We start from the raw sequence: 12,412 nt of genomic DNA on the forward strand, positions 1-12,412 counted from the left end.
TATTAATTGTATATTTCTTTTTTTATTTTTTGTGTATATTTCTATATATGCTTATGTCTTTTTTAGAACCCCCCAATCACTGTCCCTTATCCCTTTTCCCCTTCTTGAAGCAATTTAAACAGGTTTCCTTGATCTACTTTCATAAATGAATATAAATAAAGTACTTTGATTATATTCCCCCTCTCCACGCAACCTTCAACTCCCCTCCCCGCTGGTTTTCACTCTGAACAGGATTTGTTTTACTTACATTCCTGTCATTCTGTGTGTGTGTGTGTGTGTGTGTGTGTGTGTGTGTGTGTGTGTGTGTGTGTGTGTGTGTGTGTGTGTGTGTGTGCTGGTCTTGGGGCTTGAATTCAAGGCCTGGGATTTTTTGCTCAAGGCTAGCATTCTACTACTTGAGCTGTAGCTCCACTTCTGGCATTTTGGTAGTTAATTGCAGATAAGAGTCTCACAGGCTTTCCTGCCCAGGCTTCTAAGTAGCTAAGATTATAGGTGTGAGCCAATGGCACCTGGTGTTATTCATTTTAAAAACTGTATATTAGGGGCTGGGAAGGTGGCTCAGTGGTAGAGCGCTTGCCTTGCATGCTTGAAGCCCTGGGTTTGATTCCTCAGCACCACATAAGCAAAAAGAAAAAAGCCGGAAATGGTGCTGTGGCTCAAGTGGTAGAGTGCTAGCCTTGAGCTGAAGAGCTGAGGGACAGCGCCCAGGCCCAGATTTCAGGCCCCACGACCGGACCCCCCCCAAAAAAACAAAACTGTATATTAATTCCCCAAATGGTATTTCCTGTGATCCTTCACACATACATACATTGTCCTTTGATCACCTTAACCACTTCTATTACTCTCTTTCCCCATTCCCCCACTCCCTATTATTTGCCAGTATTCAGTGACTTAGTTATGACATCCTCACACATAGACATTTTTCTATTTGCATTGAGCTAATGTTTCCTAGTGGAAAAGGATTTGGGAGCCTTGAGCTTATTTTTGTACATTTTAATGGCATTTAATGTACATTTAATGGCATTAAATGTACATTTAATGTGTGAACAATACTTTAATTATACTCACCCCATTACTCTCACTTGTCTTCCTCCCCCTTCCACTAGTCCCATTCCCAATAATAATCCTCTTTCCCAAATAATCTTCTTTCTACTTTCATGTTCCTTTTTTTTTTTATAAAAACAAGGTAGATTCTGCATATGAGAGAAAACATATTTGTCTTTCTGAGTCTGCTTTATTTTACTTAACTTGATGACATCTAGTTCCATATATTTTTCTGCAAATGACATCATTTTGTTTTTTCTGGTGGCTGCGTAATACTCAATGGTGCCTATATAACACAGTTAGCTTATCCATTCATTGGCTTATGGGTACCTAGGGTGATTGCATGGCTTGGCTATTTTGAGTAGTGTTGCTATAAACATGAATGTGTAGGTACCTCTACTATATGTTAACTCATGTTCCTTCAGCTATATACTCAACAGTGGTATAGCAGGAGTATATGATAGTTCCATTATTAGCTTGTTTGAGGAACCTCCATACAGATTTCCATAGTGGTTGCAATAGTATACATTCCCACCAACATTGTATAATGGTTCCTTCCTGCCCCCCCCCATTCTTACCAACCTATGCTGTCTTTCTTTTTTTTTTTTTTAAATGACCTACATTAGTTATACAGGAATAGTGAATTTCATTGTTACATCTGTAAACATGTTTACACCATATTCCAATTAATTTCACCCAATCTATCACACATCCTATCTATATGGGAGGCTAAGATAGCGAGAATTGTGTTTCCAGGCCATCTCAGGCAAAAAAAAAAAAAAGTTCATGAGACTCGTTTGATGGGAGAAGGTGCTTGTGGAGATATATATTTGTCATCCCAGCCATGATGGAAGCATAAATAGGAGGATCATAGTCCAGACTAGCCCAGGCAAAATAACAGACCCTATCTAAAATTAGTAATTAAGGCAAAAAAGAAGTTGAGGCATGGCTCAGTGGTAAAGCATTTGTCTAGCAAGCATAAGACCCTGAGTTCAAACCCCAAAACCACCAAAAGGGGGGGAAAAAGATGACATTATATAGCCCAGGCTAGTCTGGAACTTGATATGTAGCTCAGGCTGGCCTTGAACTTGAGGTCCTTGTGCCTCTGTCTCACAAGTACTAGGATTTCAGGTTTGTGCTACCGTGCCTTGCTCTCATGTTTATTCTCTTTGTCATCACGGAGTGGGTAATTTTATGCAGCACTGTAAGCTCTGAAGACCAATTGCCTACGTTCAGATCCTGCCTTCAGAACCTGAATGATGTGCTGTGTTTTTGTCGTGTTACCTTAGACAGTTACTTAGCCTTCTAGCTTCCCCATCTACAAAATGAAGGAAGACTGAGAACAAATAGTACCTACTTCACAAGAATGCTTTGAGGATTGAATGTGATGATTTATGCAAACACTTCAAACCATGTCTACACATCTTTAGTGTTCAGTAAAATGTTCATTGTTTAATTGTCATTGCCTCCACAGCACCTAATACAGAATTGAGCACATAGTAGGAGTGCATGAAGACTCTGGGTCTAAAAGAGAAGCTCTGGGGAATCATGTTCTGACTTGGTTGTCTGGTTCAAGGGAATGAGTCTAATGATGAATATTTTAGGCAAGATACAGAGAGAGTGTGTCACGACCATGGCTTGGGGAAAGAAGAGATGGGGAGCTAGAGAAACTCAGGATCACTCTTCCCACATTCTAGGCAAGCAGCTGCCTCTTTGCTCAGCTGTAGCGCTGTCTTTAGCTGCCTTAGCTATGGGCTAAGGGAACCTGAGGTCCTACAAGCTCACAGGTAATGCCATGATTGAAAATGTCCAGGCTCTCAGATTCTTGGAATAATTTTAATTTGGGGGGCATTACCTCTCCTTAAGTCTATTTCCCCCACCAAAGATAAAGCTCACTCTGAGACCACTCTATTTTACCCTAGGGGAGAACGGAGTCTTTTCATCATAACCCAGGTATTGTGGGTATTGCTTTAATCCCAGAATGGTGGGCTAAGGAGTCTCCAGACAAAACCAGTTCAAGGTTGCCTTCACAAAGAGATAAAGATTCAGGAAAATGGCACATTCTTGAGGCCTGATATCTCATCCTCCTTTATCTTTTCTGCCTCTGCTGGCCAAGAAGCGGCTAGAGGCTATTGGTGCCTCCTCCCTTAGTGCCTTTGGAATTCGAAGGGGAGGAAAGAAGTATATGTATCTAATCCCACAGAATGGGCTAGTTTAAAGTCACATTCTGTACCAGTGCTCATTTCCCTTTCTTCTACTTTGCTTTTTTTCTCCCCTGTTTGGAGCTATTTTTCACTGCCTTCCCCAACTGATGTATTCTTCTGGGAGCATTAATAACAGCAACTACAACAAATAAATAATAAAAGCAAAAGCCTTACACACCCTGCTTGTGATACAGTTGAAAACAGAGTTTGGGGACAGAGCTCTTGATACCCCACACACATGACCCCAGTGACCTATGTCTTACAACCAGGTCCCACCTTCTAAAGTCTACTGTAGAGCCATCTGAATTTGAATCCATCAGTAAAACAATCTATTAGCTGGTGGCTCACACCTGTAATCCTAGCTACTCAGAAGGTTGAGATCTGCGGATCATGGTTAGAAGCCAGCTCGGGCAGGAAAGTCCTCAGGAGACTCTTATCTCCAATTAACCACTCAAAAACCAGAAGTGGCACTGTAGCTCCAAGTGGTAGAGCACTAGCCTTGAGCAAAAGCAACCCAGGCCCTGAGTTCAAGCCCTACGGCCAACAAAATGACAACGGAACAACAACAATAAACAATCTATTGATTGGGCCCTCATGATCCAAACATCTCCTAATGATTAGATTGACCAACTGAAGACCAAGTCTCCAACACATGAGCCTTTTGGGGGAACTTCTTGTCGAAACCCAGCACCAAGGCTAGCCACAAACTCCTGCGTTCAAGTAATCCTTCTACCTCAGCCTCCCAACTAGTTGAGATTACAGGCTTGAGCAACTGGACCTATCCTGGCTCTTCTCTCAAGACCACCACTGTCCTCACACTATCCTGGAACCCACTGCTGAGGTATAGACACCATTTAACAGCTTCTTTGCTACAGACCTATCCCTTTTAAAGAGCTCTCATAATAATAGTTGGCAAGACTCTTCATTGTCAAACTGATCAAAAAAAAAAATCTCTGTGAAGATGTTAGGGGCTGATAATGGTCTGGTGAGTTATCCCATTTTCAAATCCTATATAGGAAAGTTAGGGGGAAGCAGAGTGAATGGCCAAGTGAGAAAGAAAGAATGTAGTGATCAAATGATGGGCTTAGAATTCAGGTAAAATTAGACTCTAGTCTTAACTCTCTTACAATATGTATGATTTTACAAAGATGATTTCATTTCAGCTAGACATTGTTTCCTTATCTGGGAAATGGGAATGAAAATAATAGAATAATACAGCCTACCTCAGAGGGGTTTTCTATAGATCCAGCGAAATGAAATTGAAATTGAAATTGTTTTTCATGGTGGCTGCCTGGCACAGAGTTTCATTAATTGGATTGATTGTAGAATTATTTTTGTAGTGCTGGAGATGGCAAGTGCATGCAAGGCAAATGCACTTCCATGGAGCCCTAATTGTGAATATTAAGTGCTCCCAATTAAAGGCAAGAACGGAGTCTTTTATAGATATATGGACTAAAAGACTATAGTTCTTCCTGCTAGATCAGCCTCTGGGCCACTAGAGAGATGGCAGAAAGGATCTTTTAGACAAAGTTCTTTGCATTTTTAGCTCTCACCAGAGTGTCTAAGGTGTTAGGAGCAGCAGATATATTTTCCTAAGCTCTACTGGGTCACTGTGGAGGCAGGAAGGTATAATACAGGATAAGAAGTCAGAGCTAGAGAAGAAGTTAGGACCTTTCCAAAAGAAGTGCTGAAGGGACCTTTGATTCTTGGGAGGCTGAGATCTGAGAATCAAGGCTCGAAGCCAGAAAAAAATCTAAGAGACTCTTATCTCCTGCTAACCAGCATAAACAAAAACAGAAGTGAAAGTGTGGCTTGAGTGAAAGAACACCAACCAGCCCTGAGTGAAAAAGCTAAGCAAGAGCTTAAGGCTTTGAGCTCAAGCCCCAGAAGCTCCACTTAGTAAGACATTTGCTTGCTAGTCTTTCTTACATGGGTCTGTCCCAACTAGAAATTATCTTTTCCCTGATGGACTAGATGTTATTCCCTCTTGTCCAGTTTTCCTCATGGTTGCGCTATTGTCTCCAGAGAAATTTGGAGATGTCCTCCAATAGAGACAATCCATTTTGCATTTTTCTTTCTTTCTTTTTTGTGCCAGTCCTGGGCTTGAACTCAGGGCCTGTGTGCTGGACCTGAGCTTCTTTTGCTCAAGGCTAGTGCTCTACCATTTGAGCCAATTCTGGCTTTTTCTGAGTAGTGTTTTGGAGATAAGAATCTCATAGCCTTCCATACACAGGCTGGCATTGAACTGCTATCCTCAGATCTCAGCCTCCTGAGTAACTAATATTGCAAATGTGAGCTACCAGCACCCTGCAACAATCCATTCTTTTGAAGCTGCCTCTAGTCTCCAGGATAATGCCATGCTCACTGAATGGTGAGCAGAGTGCTCAAAGGGATTCCTGAAGTTGGCTTCTCTGGGGTGAAAAAGTTCCTTCTGGCCTCTTAGAGTAGAACGTAGACTGTAGTGACCATTAATTACTCTAGAGTAGGTATCTATCTGAGGCAAGACTCCCCTACAGCACGGATGGGTTCCTACTGATCAAATATCCACAAGTGGTGACTTGGGATGTACAGATGTGACCTTTTCTGCTAATCCCTTACTACTACTGGAGTTGTCATATTAAATAATGTGCCACTAAAGCCATGCAACAATTTCTGCTTTAGGCAGATATCCTCCCAGAGTGCTCAGAGCCAGGATAAACACTATAAACAATATCATCTCTTCTTTTCAGGTCCCCATAAAGTTGCTCACACCTTGTTGCTTACAGAGTAAACAAACAGAAATTCTATGGGAATCTATTTGACCTTGAGTCTGCTGCTATCCTGAATTGCTGCTGGAACAATGCCTACCTGATTTTTGTACAGGTGTAGTTGTATCTTTGGTAGAACTCTTGTCAGGAATTGGGGTGACTACCCCCAGTAGAGCCATCCTGAAGAGGAGTGGGATTGTGGAGTGGGACTTTTGGAGTTCATGGTGTGATCTGAGGCTCAGCTGTTCTCATTGTCTCAGGGTTGAATTTCAAATGTGGTGAGCACCTGTGGTGTTCTCCTGCCAACCTCACACAGGCAAAGAGGGAGGGGAGTGGTCGTAGCCTCCTATCCACTAGAAGTTAGCTTATTTCTACAATTAAGTGTTGAACTATGTGTCAATGGCTCATACCTGTAACTGTAGCTACTCAGGAGACTGAAATATGAGGATAGTTGTTTGAAGCCAGCCAGGGCAAGAAAACCTATGAGCTTCATAACTCCACTAAACTACCAAAAAAAGCCAAAAGTAGAACTGTTTAAGTGTTAGAGTGCTAGCCTTGAGCAAAGGAAGCTCAGGGACAGCTCTTGGGCCCTGAGTTCAAGCCTGAGGATTGGAACAAAAACAAAAAATGAATGACTGTTGTGTGTATGTGTGTGGGGGGGGTTATCATAAGTTTCTTAATTGGCATCCTGCTATGAGACACTCTTCTGGAGTTAGCTGAGTAATAAATAATCATTTTGATTCTCTCCCTGTCACATACCTCAGAATGATCAACCCATCATTTCGGACCCTCCATGTGCTGGTCAGCAGATACACATGCTGTTGATTGAAGTGATAAAGTATAGCATTAGTTGGAAGGGGTTGAAGACATCCTCTTGGGGGTAGGGCAAGTCATCTCAAATAAAAATGAACCTTTAAAGACATTCTGTGTGGTCTAACATTTGGCAGGGTCTGCTCTATCCATTTGACAACTTGCTTGAGAGAGGAGTAACTTAGGTTCCTCATAAAGATTTATTTATGGTTGGGTGCAAAAAATTCTCCTCGATGGGTTCTGGATACCATTCTTGTGTCATACCTCACTTTCAGCTTCTCCCTTAATTGGAACTGGGGTCTATAAGACTGTTAGTTTTCTCTTGCTATGCAACAAATGAGATAGAATTTAGTCATTTATAACCACACCACTTTGTTATTTTAAGGCTTCTATGAGTCAATAATCCAGGCATAGTTGAACTAGGTCCTCTGCTCAGGTCCTAGCAAACTGCAATCAATATTATGTGCCAGGGCTGAGGTCTTATCCAAGGTTGCAGGTCATTTTTTAGACTATTTACTGATGGAATTAAATTTTCTGTGGTTACAGGGTTCACGTTTCTTGATGGTTGTTACCCGTAGATTGCTCTCAGTTCCTGGGTACTGTTATTTCCTGCCACGTGGCCCTTTACAGCATGCAGTTTTGGGTTTTTTTCAAGGCATCTGCTGCAACTTCAGATCTGTGTGAATTCTCTAGGTGACTTCCAGACCACCTTTCAAATGGCTCACCTGGTTCAGTTGGACCCACTCATACTAGGGAGAGGAGATTTACAAGGCAGTGTACTGGGTGTAAGGAAACGCCCCCCTGGCAGACCTAATCTCTGCCCTCATTGGCAGCACGTGTGCATAGGTGAAGCACCTCCCAACTCTGGCCCCCGACTATATAAAAGCGTCCTCTGAGGAGCCGGTTGGCGCCATTTTTATCCCCTCCTCGTGAGTGCTTGAATTTGTTAGCTCTGCTAACTAGAAATCTTGTCCCTCTTCTGATTTTTTTCGTCGGCGTGGTCTTTTGAGCACCTTTTTTACTTTCACTGGGAGTGAAAATCATGAACACCATCTTAAATTTCTATTACAGCCATCATGAAAATCACCGTATCCTATTAGGTTATTAAGCTGGAGGTCAACTGTTGTCCATTAGCAATCCCCCCCATTGCATGAAGGCATCAAAGGTATCTTTAGAATCCTTGAACCTAAATCATGTTGCAGTGAAACAATTTCAAAATCCTTGGAAAACAGGGTTTTCCCCTTGCTTCCTCCACCCACCTTTTCCTCCTAGTGCCTTTGTTTACTTTTCAAATGAGCTGAGTGGCACCTAAAAATTAGCTCGAGAATAAAAGGATTTGTGTAGGAGAATAAAAGGATTTGCAGTCCTCAGTCATTTGACCCCATTGTTGTTGGCCCATGGTAAAGCAGAATATGATGGTGACAGGGCATGGGGGAGCAAAGTTATCCATCTCCTGGCAGATAGGAGGCAGAGAGAGACAGAGGAAGTAACTCAGGAGAGGGTACTCCCCCAGTGACCCATTGCCTCCAACTAAGCCCCACTTCCTATTTTCTCCCACCTTTCCATAAGGCCATCAAAGGACGAATCTCCATCAATGGATCAATTCTTTCAGAGTCCTCGCTTCAAGTGTGGCTCAAATTTCCAATAGATCATCTTGTGATCATTGCATCAAGGACCAAGCCTTGAACACATGAGTTTTAGGGGAGGCATTTTCTAACTAAACCATAACAGTGGTGGGGGGTAAGGAGGAAGAGGAATCTCCTACTATTAAGGGTCCAAGACCAGCCAGCCCAGCTGGGCATCTCATGCCCAGGGTTCACATGGTAGGGATGCCTACATTTGACTCTGTATCAAAGATATGAGGGCTTCCAGGGTACTTTGATTCTGCAAGTCAGGGATGAAGCCCCATCTTGCTGGGAGAGAAGGCAATTTCTGTTACATTGAGTAGCAAAAGGATTCTTCCCCAAGACAAGTTTTCCTCTGCCTCTTATGGCATGCCATTACTTCTATTGCTGGTCATACAGATGAGGTGGTTTTTATATGACTTCCTTCTTTGAAATTGAATTTACACTACACTATTATGTGCTATTTCTCTTACATGAGACATCTAACCTAGTGGATAATCCTGTGATTCTTCCAAGTATGATTCTAAGTGCTAGGGGTATCAGTAGTGCACAAAAGAGACACAGCTCCTGTCCTTGAGGAGTCTAATATTTTAGTAATGGGGACCGAGAAAGTAATTAAGAGAATCTAATTTCAGACAGTAATGAGTTCTATGAGGAGACTGGTGAACGATAACACGATGAAGAGACAGGAAGTGCTTTACCTAGGATGCTTATGTAAGTGCTGTCCCCTTTGAACAAATCAGTCATGCCACTGTCTGGGGGATAGAGCTCTCCAGGCAGAGGAAGCAGCTAGTGTAAGGGCTCTAAGGTTGAAAGGAGCTTGGTGCACTGGGGATTTTCAAGAAGGTGCAGTGGGGCTGCAGCAGAGGATAAAGTGAGCGGGTAGCAGGGTTGAAGGTGAGTAGGGCACAGATGTGGAGCCAGACCAGGTTAGGCTCCTGTTAAGGCTCTGGGGTTTTATTCTAAGCATGGTTACAAGCCACTGAGGGGTAAGGAGGAATTTCTGGCAAGAGGCTGATGCAACTAATGAGGAAGCTTAGAGTGCTAAGCAGAATGTAATGTAGACCACAAATTTTATTTTTTTTATGATGCATGATCAAATAATAATATTCGGATTTTTAATGGGTTTAGTAAGATATCTTATGAAACTAACTTTGTCTATGTGGTGGAGGGTTGGTGTTACTTTTAAAAATATTGCAACTAGAAAAATTAAAAATCTATGTGCTCACATTAATATTTGTATTTAATAAATGATTTAAACAATAGTGCCAAGGACATCGCACTGTGAGCTACAACATTCCAAAATCAGGTTGAGAAGGAAGATCCAGCAAGAAAGTCAGAGAAGCAACAGCCAATAAAACACGAGGAAATTTAGGGGAGGTGGAGTGTTTCAAAAGGCCAATGATAAAATTATTCAAAAATGAGTCGATTGCTTCCGGAAGATTGGGTTAACTGCCTGTTGGATAGAAGAACAGTTTTTGCAGAGCTTAGAAGCAGTTGCCTTTGGAAGCTTCGTGTTCAGAAGCTTAGTTGGAGAGAGCTCAAGAGTTAGAAAGTGAGGTGCGCCCACAAAGAAAGTGAGTATTATTCATTTCTTTGGGTTTTACATTAAGGGAATTTAGAGAGACAGGGGAGTAATGGGATGAAAGTTTGTAACTGAGATTTGCATGTTTTGTTGGTTTGTTTAAGGAGACACATGCCTGACATGTTCCAACTGATTAATGAACAGTGAGGTTGTTCTTTCGGCCTTTTTATCACTTGGGGAAATAAAGCAAGTATATCGGAAAGAATTTCAGACCTTCTGAACTCCAGATTTAAATCGAATGGTTCTATTAGTTCTCTCTGGTTCTAGCAGTGCAAAGATGAGTTCGTTTGTTCTACCGTTTGCCTTTCATATTTTTCTCTTTGATTTTGTTTTCCTCTTCTTTTTCCAACACTAGAAATAATGGCTCAAAGGCAATGTCAGCCTGCTGTGGCCTGGTGTTGTGGCCTGGTGTTTTTCCATGAGCATCTATCTGTAATGCTGAGAGGTTTGCTTCCCCACTGCTTACAAGGCTTCTGAGTGATGGAAGCAGGGATGCTACTGTGTTTATTAAGATGACTGGAAATATTCCATTGATTTTTTTCATTGATCACCCATCAAAACCACATTCCCCTATCTCCAAGCAAGACATTCCCTATGTATTTGGCTTTTTCTGGACATGACATACTAATGGAATTACTATCTTAAAAATATCATGATGCCCCCTTTGAACAAATAGTATATACTTTAAAAAAGAAAGGAAAGGAATGTAAAACAGATCCTGTCTGGGGTGTGGGTAACAGTGGATAGTGGTGGTGGGGCTAATGGGTGAATGGAGAAGATGAAGGAAGGTGACTATGATTGAAATACTCTATGTATATGCGTGGAAATGGAACAATGAAGGTGGTTGAGATTGGTTGGGGCAGGGGAAGTGGGGTGAAGGGAAGTGATGGAGAATCTGGTCAAGGCACATTGCATGAATATATAGACATGTCAAAATGAAATCCTCTTCAACAACTAATTGATGTTAATTTTTAAAATGTAAGAAAAAAATTGGAGGGGGGATGATTTGTCCTAATGGTAATTACATTTGTATATTTTGTCTTGAATCATTTAAGTACCTGAAGGATGAAGAATAAGGGTGAAAAGATTGTATTGCATTATGGACATAAAATGATAAAAAGCTAGGAGTATGGTTCAATTGGCAGACACCTGTCTAGCAAGTGTGAGTTCAGTGGTGATGATTATTTTTCTGATTTGCTTTGTATATTGTTTTAGTGATTCTATCATGGCTGAGTCAATAAGTGAAGTATCCAGTAGTCAAGAAATTCTGGACATGGGTGATGAAGGTAAGAAATCCAATAAAACTTTGAAACTAGATGCATACTGTGTTTGGCCCCTAGAAAGAAAAGAACCAATTCTCAAGAAAACAAGTTCCTATCAACTTAATTGTAATAACTTTAGATTCATACGCACTGTTAATCTTTCTAAGCTCTTCTCTGTTATCTCCAACCTCTAATAGTCTACACAGTTTTTCTGAGGCCCTGTAATCTCTGCAGGTGACTACTGAATTCTACTCACTGAGGCAGAAGTATTTCTGCCCAATCAGAAAAAAAAACCATCACAAGGGACAATAATCTCACAGATTCAACCAAAGTTGATAACCAATGGAGGAATTTATCATTTGCATAGGAAAGAAGGGATGCAGAAATAAAATGATGCTCCCGTTGGCTTCTATTCAGTGAGTTCAATTTACCAAACTGTTTGTAAAATTTACTCAGATGAATACTCATGCCTAATTGTGGCATTTATCCAGGAGTGATGGGGGACTGAATGGGATAATAGAAAAGGAAATATAAATCACAAATAATATCTGGTTTAAGTTTTCTTCATTATTATTCATGTGTATTAATTATACACAATAATGGGCTTCATGAAGACATTTTCATACATGCATAGGATGTCTTTTGACCATATTCACCTCCTCAATACCCTCTCTTAAAACACACACAATACAAAAGGAAATGTATATAAGACATAAGATGAGCTGTCTACTTAAAGGCAGAACAGTAAAATTGGCTTCTTCTTTTCTTTTGTGTATATGAGTATTTTTTAGTTGTGTGTAGCACATAAGAGCTTGCCTAGAAAGCTAAAGGAACCTCCCTCCTCACGACTTCTTGGGTGCCTGACATCACTGAATATGCGGGTATGAGATGCTGAGATTGCTAGTGGACCCCTGAAGGCAAGGCTTGGGTCCTCATCTCTGCATTACCATTGCTTAGTATTGTGCTCAGAGACACCCACTTAAATGTTTAAGAAATGAATGACTGAAGAAGTTAAAGGTGAGACTTCCTTGTCAAGGCAGGTGCAACTGCCAAACGAAATGACCTATCTTTTCCAATAGGAGTTAGACACATGCCAACAAAAGAAGGTGAAAGTACAGTGCATGGTGATGAGTGG

General features: G+C 41.3%; 1 protein-coding gene across 3 annotated transcripts in view; it reads left to right on the top strand.

Annotated features, from left to right (window-relative positions):
* Nucleotides 1-12,412, top strand: part of Kiaa1210 (KIAA1210 ortholog) — a 76,537-nt gene that overhangs the window by 24,740 nt on the left and 39,385 nt on the right. For all 3 annotated transcript variants that reach the window (XM_070039838.1, XM_070039839.1, XM_070039841.1), the window contains one exon: nucleotides 11,231-11,301. In XM_070039838.1, the coding sequence (XP_069895939.1) occupies nucleotides 11,231-11,301 (71 nt within the window). The remainder of the gene's footprint in view (nucleotides 1-11,230; nucleotides 11,302-12,412) is intronic.

Source organism: Dipodomys merriami, unplaced genomic scaffold (assembly GCF_024711535.1).
Source record: "Dipodomys merriami isolate MVZ:Mamm:240054 unplaced genomic scaffold, mDipMer1.0.p SCAF_3, whole genome shotgun sequence".
NCBI lineage: Eukaryota > Metazoa > Chordata > Mammalia > Rodentia > Heteromyidae > Dipodomys > Dipodomys merriami.